Source organism: Diospyros lotus, chromosome 3, assembly GCF_014633365.1.
Source record: "Diospyros lotus cultivar Yz01 chromosome 3, ASM1463336v1, whole genome shotgun sequence".
In the NCBI taxonomy this organism is placed as follows: Eukaryota; Viridiplantae; Streptophyta; class Magnoliopsida; order Ericales; family Ebenaceae; genus Diospyros; species Diospyros lotus.
This window is the reverse complement of record NC_068340.1, coordinates 7757941-7768420: the sequence shown is the minus strand read 5'-3', so window position 1 is coordinate 7768420 and position 10480 is coordinate 7757941. Positions and strand designations below refer to the sequence as shown.

At 36.4% G+C, this 10480-nt stretch overlaps 1 protein-coding gene across 1 annotated transcript; it reads right to left on the bottom strand.

Moving 5' to 3' along the window:
- Positions 1–2723: 2723 nt before the first annotated feature.
- On the bottom strand, positions 2724–5434 carry LOC127796576 (cytochrome P450 78A5-like). Its single transcript, XM_052328768.1, has 2 exons — positions 4401–5434; positions 2724–3611 (listed from the first exon to the last, which is right to left on the bottom strand). The coding sequence occupies exons 1-2, from the start codon at positions 5337–5339 to the stop codon at positions 2997–2999; spliced, it is 1554 nt and encodes a 517-aa protein (XP_052184728.1). The 5' UTR covers positions 5340–5434; the 3' UTR covers positions 2724–2996.
- Positions 5435–10480: the final 5046 nt, after the last annotated feature.

Sequence of the window (10480 nt, the reverse complement as noted above, 5' to 3'; positions counted from 1 at the left end):
TTGTGGCTATGGTCGCGCTTGCTGTTGTGGTTGCCTCCAGATGTCGCTTTTGACACTTCCGAACACCTCATCGCCGCCTTAGCCAGCCGAGCCAACCACATTCTTTGCCATGGCCGACCCCTGCTCGCCTTCAACTGAGCTTCCATGGCTGACTTCGGACCAAGCTCTCTCGAGCTCTCTCTCTCTTTCTCTCATTCGGTTTCTCTCTCTCGGCTTCTCTTTCTCTCTCAATCTCTCACGGCCCTCGACCAAGCTCTCACAAGCCCCCCATCTCTCTCTGCTTCTTCACTCTTCTTCTTCATTTCCTTTATATATATATATATATATTATACACTAATCTTTCTCCCTCAAACCACTCCGAACTTTATTGCTAAATTCCTCCAATCTTGTCTGCAATTAGTTTTCCAACTTACAGCAACTTTGCAACTTTTGGTCGCCTCACCCATACACGAGCATAGCTGTATATGTATATATATATCACTTTATATTACCCCATAATAATAGAAAAATTACACATTTAAATTCCAAGATTAATCTCATTTTCACTTAGATAATTCTCTAATTGCATTTACATCCTCAAACGTCAAATTAATTTGCATTACGATATCGAAAATTCAAAAGTAATAATTCATAGCTTACTCGATAAGGATAATTTCGTCCCTGCATCCTCGCCAGACCTTTGTTTTATTCCGAAACCACTCCAAGGTTGATCCTTACGAAAAATTGGAGCCCCCTTAAGGTTCTGTTGACTTTCCGAAAGTCTCCTACGATGATTTGATTTTTATCTGTATTTTAACTATATCGAAAACCATCTCAATTTTTGATTTCTTCTAATACCATAAATCCTATCTCGGAATACTCATCGAGGTCATATCATTTTCCTTAGATATTTACACTCCGGCACATTCTTTACAGTCGATTCAGTACTTATAATTGCAAGAAATTATACTTAAGCCCCTAATCTTTGATAATTTCACCTATAACTCAAGTTAAAATTACTCTTGAGACCTTTAGAAAATTTGGAATATTACAATAGTCGACTATGTGTCTTGCATCTGTCGACTATGCCTTGAATAGTTGACTACATTTTTTGATCTGTCGACTATCCTTATGGTTCTTTCGACTATGAAAATTATTCTGTCGACTATGTGTGTGTATGATGTTATAAGTTTTCTTCATATTTTTGTTCTGTCGACTATCCCATATCTTATGTCGACTATGCCTTGTTTTATTTATGAACCCGTCGACTATCTATAGTCTTTTGTCGACTAACTATCTATTATTTTTTGTCGACTAACTATTTTCGCAGAAAGCCATAACGGCTAGTTTTTCATTCTTCAACGATCACAAAATGACTAGTTTTGGGTAAGGCTCTTGGGATGTTTATAAATACAAATCAAGGAGATCAAGAAGAGGCTAATGGACGAAAATGAGTTGATCTAGAGATTACAAATTATTTTATTCGAGCTTTACAAGAGTCTGTGCTTTCATTGTTATATTTTTCTCTCTAAGGCTTCGTTCTATTATTGTAAATTTATTCTTAAGCCTGGTTTTCATTGTGAGAGAACTTGTAATTAAGAGTGTTAACTCTTAGCTTCTCTCTTTTATTTGTATCACTCTTATTTTCCTAGCTTTATGTGTTAGAGGACTTGCTCGTTGAAGTAAGGGGTTGTGATACCTAGCTAGGTGCTGGAGGGCTTGCTTGTATAAGCAAGGCGTTTGTAATTTCCTAGTCTTGGATTAGAGGGTCTACTTGGTTAAGTAGGAGAATTTTTAGTGGATTGGTTGAAAAATCCTTAGTGTGAAACTAAGGTAATGGATTAGGTTTGGTTAAGTCGAACCACTATAAATCTTAGTGTTCTTGTATGCTTGTGTTCTTTAAATTCTCTTTATTTTCAAGCACCTATCCATTCCTCGCTTGTTTCACATATCAATCTTTCATTATATTCTTATTTGTTTTGAAAAAGATTTTAAGTTCAATTAAGTTCTTAAATTACCCAATTCACCCCCCTCTTGGTGTGTGCCATAACATCTCCCAGTCTAACACTTTCGACCCCCTTTATTCTTCAAGCAAAACAACATCATTTGAAGCTTCACATAAATCCAAAACTTTTTTTTCTCACTCTCATCTCATCTCTTTCAGATACCTAGCTAGGGAGCTTTTCCTCATCTTGGTGAAATGCTATATGGTTTTTCAATGGTTATCTACATATATTGTGTTTATGGGGGTGGTTTTTGAATAGGCGAGAAGAAAGAGAGAGAGAGTGATAGAGATAGCCGAAGAAGAGAAAACGAGTGGCTGTTGGTATTCATTATTGGGTTGGGGTTATTTTATTCTGATTGGGGCAAATTTGAGTTCAATTTAAAGTTGATTTTGTGTTTTCCTTGGGACAGATTCTAAGCTTTACCTTAGTTGGTCTTGGACCAATCGATTTGAGCCTTGAAGCCCCACCTTCATCTCCTCTATTGTCGACAATTCATCAAAGCACAATAGGAAATTCTTTTGCTTTGATTTTTTAGATTTCTTGTTTTGGTTTTAACTCACTATATTTTGTGTTTTTTCTTGGATTTAATTTCATGAGTTTGTGAATTTTGCAAGGTAATTTCTTAACGATATGTTTTTTTTATCCTTACTCAGGAGTTTGAGAGTCTATGCCTTAAAAAGGTTGAGATTGAACTCACCCATTTTGTGTGAGGTATAATTTTGTAAAAAAACAAGAGAATTATCACATAAAAAATGACTGATTGTTGATTAAATTTATATCCCTTCCTTCAAATCTTATATTATAGAGATAATTATCGTTAGGAATTTAGCTAGCTCATTTAACACCAACTAATTCCTTCCACGTTACATCAAATATGTAAAACTAATAGTAAGATAACCTTAATCACTCTAAACTCGTGACCTTACGTAAATACACACAACATGCACGTACCACAATTACGATCCATAACTTAGAAAACTAATTAATTTTCCCTTTTGGCCGGTAAGCAAGTCATGGACAATAACGTCGGGGAATCGCACGACAAGCCAGTGGCTTCTTCATCTCAAGGGAGAGCCTCAAACGCTCTGAAAGATCCACTGGTTGGGCTGGAACCCATTTGAATTGATGCAGAAAATGTGCCAGCCACAGATGAACACTGGCTAAGCCCAGGGCCTTACCCGGGCACGCCCTCCGGCCCGATCCGAACGGGGCCAGCCTCAAATCCGAGCCCATAATGGAAACGTAGCCCTCCTCCTCGTCCAAGAACCTTTTGGGCTTGAAGGCCCACGGGTCCCTCCAGATGGACGGGTCGTGGGCTATGGCCCACATGTTGACCATTGCGGTGGTGCCAGCAGGGACGAAGAATTTGCCGACGTGGCAGTCGTGGACGGCCAGGCGGGCCCAGGAGAGTAATGGGCCCGGAGGGTGCAATCTCAGGGCCTCCTTGACAATGGCTTGTAGGAAAGGAAGGTACGGAATGTCTGAATCGCGCACTTGCCGTCGGTCACCAACGCACGTGTCGATCTCTTGTTGCGCTTTTGCTTGGATGTCCGGGTGCAGAACCATCCTCGCCATGATCCATTCCAACAGTATGGCCACTGTGTCTGTGCCTCTAAATATCATCTCCTAATTAAATTAACAAAAAAATGACATGGAACAGTTAGTGATGATCTGGCCGAGGCATCAGCCAATAGAAACGGGACAATTGACAAGTATATATATATATATATACTGAAAAACATGAGAGATATATACAATTCGTATGCCAATACGAAACCCAGTACAGTAACTACGTACGTACGAGTTCCAAAAGAACACGAAGAAGTGCTAATTAATTTTTTAAGTTGACAAAGAACAACAGGAAAGAACTTTTATAAAGAGAATCAGATTAATCTACATGATAGTGACATGAAGATGAAGATAAAGCTATCTATGGAAAATATCTGAAACACTACCCTACCAGATCAGTTTGCAGATCATTGTTGAATAGAGAGACAAAACCAAAGGAGAGAATGATTAAGCTGTCAAGTACTCCATTAACTTTTCCAAAAAAATCTCCTTAATTTTCAAATGGAAAAACAGTGTCTGTGCCTCTGTAATATATATATATATATATATTGTCGCTTGAAATAACAACCTTAAAAGAGAATGAACTGTGAAGAAATAAAGAGAAAAATGACATATTATATTCAATTATGATGAATATAATATGCTCTTAACTCGGAATCAAGAGCATACAAAACCACATATATATTATGTATTACTTACAATTTGCAATGCCATTAATTATATATGCTCTCAACTCTGAATTAATTAGTGTGGTACGTACATATATACTAATTGTAGCATATCTTGCCTGGTAAATAATTTTGAGAGAGAGAGAGAGAGAGAGAGAGAGAGAGAGAGAGGCCTTACCCACAAAACAGCGGCCATGTCTGAATCACAGAACCGATCCTCTTTGGGCAAAGTGAGCAAAGTGCTGAGAAAATCATTATTTCCACTCAACTTATTGTCTTCCTCTTTTTTCTTCTCGCTGATGATCTGAGCAATAAGAACACCGACTTTTAACGCCAGTTTGTGGCACCTTCTCTTCACCCCATAAAAGTCCAAAAACCCTAGACCTGCAAAATGATCGGCCAAATAGAATTTGGTAATCAAATCATACCCTTCTTCAACCATCAAACCCAGCTCCTCACCTCTTGATCCTAAACCACTCCCAAACACGGTCTCCACAACATTACTCAAAGAACCCTTTTGCAGTATCCCCCTGATTTTCACAAACCCTCTCTCTTCCATCTCCTTCCTCACCCCCGCCGCCATTTCGTCAGCGACCCTGCACCGGAGGCCCTCCAGACCCGAGATTCTCCTGGGAGAGAACATGTGGGTGGCGGCAATCCGCCGGAGACTGCGCCAGTAGTCGCCGGAGGGAGCGAACCCAATGGCACGTTCGAACATGAGCAAGCGGGCGGATTCCTTTATGGGACGGTCCGAAAACGAGGACCCACATAGGATTTCCTTGGCAGTGTCCGGGTGGCTACTGACGATCGCCCGAGTGGCGCCGAGACTGAACGCCATGAGCCGGTTTGCACTGTGCGCGGCCGCCATGGCGGCCAGTTTCCTGTGGGCCAGCGAGCCCATTACAGGAATGCTGCCCAAGAACGGCCACCCAATTGGACCGGGAAGCTTTGGAAAGTTTTTCAGATAATGGTTTCGCCAAGCAAAGCCTCCCGGAACCAGCCATAGGTTCACGATCAAAGGGAAGACGGCAAAGACGGTGAAGAGAGCTTGGAGATTTGGAAAACTGAGGGAAAGGGTGAAAAGCAAGAGGCTGGCCAGGAGGAAGAAGGGCTTCATTTTGGAAGAGATAGCTAGCTAGGGTTTTGATCAAACTAATTAATTATATATGGGGAAGAATTTAAAGCTAGAGGAAATGTCTGGATCTTCTCTTGCTGTCATGGGAGGAGATTGCATGGGGCGATACTACGTATATATAGGAGGTGGAAAGTGACTGTGGTTAATGAATGAATAGCTTAGGTTAATTAGTAACCATGGTTAAGGGTTTGTACGGCCTGCCTTGACTGTACAGAAGCCCCATTAAGCAGATGGATTTAAAGTGTTAAATGCACTGCTAGTCAATATGGTTATATGGTACCACTCTAGCTGGGGCCTAAACTTTGACCTCTTAATTCTCATCACTTTCACTGTTTGTTCCAGAAATATATATATAAAAAAAAAATAGTATCGAATTTTAGTAATAAAATAGATTTAACAAAAAGGGATTTTGTTCTCAAATCTATGAAAAGAATATTAGATTTGATTACCTTAATATATTATATTGATGATATATAATCTTACACTTTAAGAATTGATAGTCTGGATTAATAAGAGAGCAGATCTTTGGTTACTTGTACTGACAACAGTCATTCTTCGATGAACCTTTAAAAAGGGGAGATAAACTACTCTGGACGCCTCTAAGCCGGGTTCTGAAATGCTTAACAGTTGCTATATATAGTTTTTTCACAAAAAAAAAAAAAAAAAAACTGGGTTGTGGAGAAGGAGATTGAGAGTTTGAAAGACTACATACCGCACAATTACGAGATTACTTCATGTGTATATATATATCTAACTAATTCAGTTTAAAAGATTATTTATTTTCACTCGTCGGACAGTCAACTTCCCTGCATTATATCTTTTATTGAAAAAAACAGTATAAAATATGGTAAAACTTCGAAGTGTACAAACAACATACCACGTTCCCTGCGCTTATTGGTTGTCACCAAAGTCATCGGAGAAGTCACCGAGATGGCTAAACTTTCCGACGCCGATGACGAAGAGAAGAAGCATGAGATAAGAACATCCGTACAATGGTGTTTATATATATATATATATTATATAAGTGTGTGTCCTTATCTATGTGTATATATAAATATATATGCTGCAATTAAATCACTTTCATAATGTACTCTTCTGCCACATCACGCTCTCTAACCATTTGATTAGCAGCCATGCATGTATCTGCTACCTGAAATATATATATATATATATGCACATAAATCCACTGTGATTCCACCATGGTTGATGGCTTGTTTCAGTCGTCCAGCTAGCTTCTTCGATCTCATCGGCTCAAAAGAGCACAAAATCTCAATCCTTGAGTGGGTCCAGTCGGGATCCGTGACGACATCTCTTAACTCAGCAACTTGAAGTCGCCGAGATAAAAGTAATTATTGGTCTGGGCCTAAGTAACTGCATGCGATCAAAGGTTTAAACTTCTCTTCAAACAAGCTTTTGTGCCATTGTGGCGTTTTTTAAGCTGTACTGATCATTAATTTTATAATATATTATCTATATAACAAAATATAATTACATTCATTATTTTTATTTACCCTTCTTTTATTAAATTCTTTGATTTGAGGAGGGAGTTTGAAACTATATTTATCATTTCCTGTTTATAAAGTTGTACTAGCTAGAAAGAGAATCCAATATAAAATTTGGTCACATTAATGTGATTTTCAAAAGTTAATTATAAATGCCATGTTATTAACTCTAACTAACTAAATACAATAAAATATTAAAATAAATGATGAATGATGACGATGAAACTCATATAAATTTTGTGCATTTCACTTAATATATGCATGATTTATAAGATACAATATGTGTTTTGCCAGATACATATTTTAACTCATGTATTTATACGATTTTTTTATTTAGGCATTCGAACCTTTTGTAGTTTTAAAAACGCCCATAAATTATGCAATTTTGAGTCAATTATATCCCTCGACTTTTTACATAAATTCATTGTTCTCAACAAATTTATCGAGATGTATAATTAACTCAAAATTATATAATTCAGATATATAATTAAAATAATAAAAAAATAAAAATATAATTAATTCAAAATTACAAGTTCAATAGTGTCTTTGAAACAACAAAAATGACTATTTTTATGCAGTTTAAGTTGATATCATTAATAAATAATAAAACAAGAAAATCTTGCGAGTCAATAATAAATAATTAATAAGTTATAATAAACAAAGTATTGGGACTGGAAGCTTCTTAATTACTCATTGGATATCTAGATTATTTATTTACTAAGTTTAATTAAAGCTATGTATATGTTATTTAGTTGTTGAAATCTATCAAGTTTTTAATTATGTCATTGTGCGCCCTTACTTTATAAAAACATCCAGCCAAATACTTTTACATGTTTTTTTTTTTTTTGTAATGTAAAAAATTAAGGGTCCTTGATTACATATAGTTTTTGGTCCGAACCTATTTCACACTCTTTAAAACCCACAATTCACCGGGACTTAACTTCTTGAATAGACACAAACAATTACACAATTCTACAAAGAAATAAATTTAAACTCATAATCTCGTAATATCATAAATTTTTTGGTGCGTGTGATGGACTATATGTACCCTACGACATCAACTTAAATTTGCATGTTGCTCTTACTTAATTATGATCACAAGAATCCAATAAAATTGGAGGTTAGGGCTAATTAATTATCAATTAATCAAACTACTAGTGAAGAAATATAAAAAAAAAATGGTAAAAAGTAGAGGAGAAACGCGTGGACAATTTCTATCCATTAAAACTTGATCACTAAGCCCTCTTTTAATATGTTGTTGATAATTGGACCCTACTTTAGCCAAAAGCACGATGATGATCCATAATGCATATTAAATGTTGTATATATTGGCAGCCTGGCATTGCCAATTGCAAGAAAGGAACACATTATTAGTGGCCTGTCATGTTATTACAAACAAACAATAATTCAACATTACTAAAGCCACCAATGGACATTCTGCTAATAGGCATTGGCTCTGTGGGGGAAGAAAATGATTGTTTTCTTATACTTTTAGTGAAACTATCGTCAGGCCATACTACAGAATGGTGTCCTTCTCACTTATCATCGCATGCATTGTTTTAGGGCCAATTTCTGCATAGAACTCATTGCTAATTAAGAACTTCTAGCGTTGCAACCCATCTGCTGGTGGGTTTTGTTTCCACATCTTTATATAAGTGAATATATATATAATTAGCTTATATGGGTATATAAGCTTATTTGGGACACCCTAAACATCACCTTTAAAACAGTGCTTAATGCTTAATTAGCAACTTAGTAGCATCGATCGTTACCCAAAAAAATATAATTTGTAAATCCATAATGGTAAAAGCAAAATGGGGAAAAGAAAGCTACTTTTTGCGGCTGAATTAATTAACAATTAATTAATTAATTAATTGGGTACAGGGTGGTGGCGTTTTTGGGGCTTCTGGGAGCATCTGATGGAAGCACGGCTGGCTCTGGCTAAGTGGAATCCAATGGCCAGCACACAGACATAGAAACAGACATATATAAGAAAGAAATTCCTTTTTTTTATTTATTTATTTTTGACATTTTTAAGGTTATCGATTGAAATCCTTCGATCCCAACGGGCGGGCAGCAACATGTAAACCCTCCTCAGCCCACAACTGCTCCAAATATAAAACTTATTTGACTGTCACTGTCGGAGGCCACTCCACTGGCCAGTGAGATTTCTTTCCACTAATGGCAACTCGTAGCCAATGGAACCTGCCAGCTTAGTCACCACTCAGTGCCAATAAAAGAAATAAAGCGGCTCTGCTCCCTACTCCGAGTGGGTTGGCTACGGGTGTCAACTTTCGATCCAACCGAAATTTGAAGTAACTGAATCAAAATAATTAAAATTATTAATTTTAATTAATTTTTTTGATAAAATTTGATTTTTTTTAAAATGAAATTTGGTTAATCAATTTTGGTTTGATTTTTATGCTAAGAATAATCAAAACAATCAAATTAACTGAACTAATAAAATTATGTCATTTTTCATCTAGAATAAAAAAAAAGAACAAAAAAAATAAAAGAATCGAACCAATCCTTTAGTCCTTATGTCTTCTCAATAATTTTTTTTAACTTTATAATCATTAAAAAAATTAAATTTTTTTAATTAATCCCTCTAGTTAAGGAAACCTGTCATTTGCAATTAGTGAAATACTTTAATTTTGTTTTCAATTTTATGAAGGATGCATTTAAATTACAAAATGAATTGTGAAAGCTGTTGCAAGCCAAAAAAAAAAAAAGAAAAGAAAAGAATCCGTTACTTGGAATTTGTTCATTTTGCAAACCTCCCGACATAATAGAAATAGTATGGACGTTTCTTAAGTTTATTGATCTCATATCAAATTCCACCTTACTCTCTATTAAACTTTTCTCAATCTTCTAAGTACTTTTCATCCTCTTTTCCTTTCTCATTCATAATTTAGAAGAGAGAAACCCAAAACATAAAAGTTATTTACGGTGGATGACGATGGTAAGGTTGTTGCTACCCACCATACTCTTGATGACCAAAGTAACCAGTTGCTTAATTCAAGAATGGATTCCAAACAATTGGTTGGTTCATCTATCAAAGCAATTGATGGATGGGAATCGGGTTCCCAGCTAGACATAAATAGAGAAAGAAAGGAGACTAACGCTATTAGCAATAGGGTTTCTCTCAATCTCATTGACTTGAGGAGAGGGGAAAAAAACGAGAGAAAAAGAGACATATCTAATGCCCTTGGTGCTGATGAAAATCATTTTAAATCTAGATAAACCTTTTTAAGTTTTTCTTTTACAAAATATCATTTTAAATCTTAATATATTAACCCCACTAACCCTAAATCTTAGCTCCGTCGTTGAGCAGGGAATGTTAGAGCACAGTTGGAGCCAGAAAGCCTAACATAATGGCTTTTGCCTCTTTCTGTTTCACAAGCAACACTAAATATATGTATACATACACACACGTATATGTAGGAAGAGTTATTTTAATCATTTCTAAAAGCGAAAAAGGGTGGGAGTTAGATTTAGACGAATGGGCGTCGGACAAAGCAGGGAAGGGAAGGACATAAAGAAGTTGAATGGGCCTGCTTTGGGTAGCCAATATAGCCAATTAAAAGTGCCAAATGCATATTTGATATATATATGCTCCCC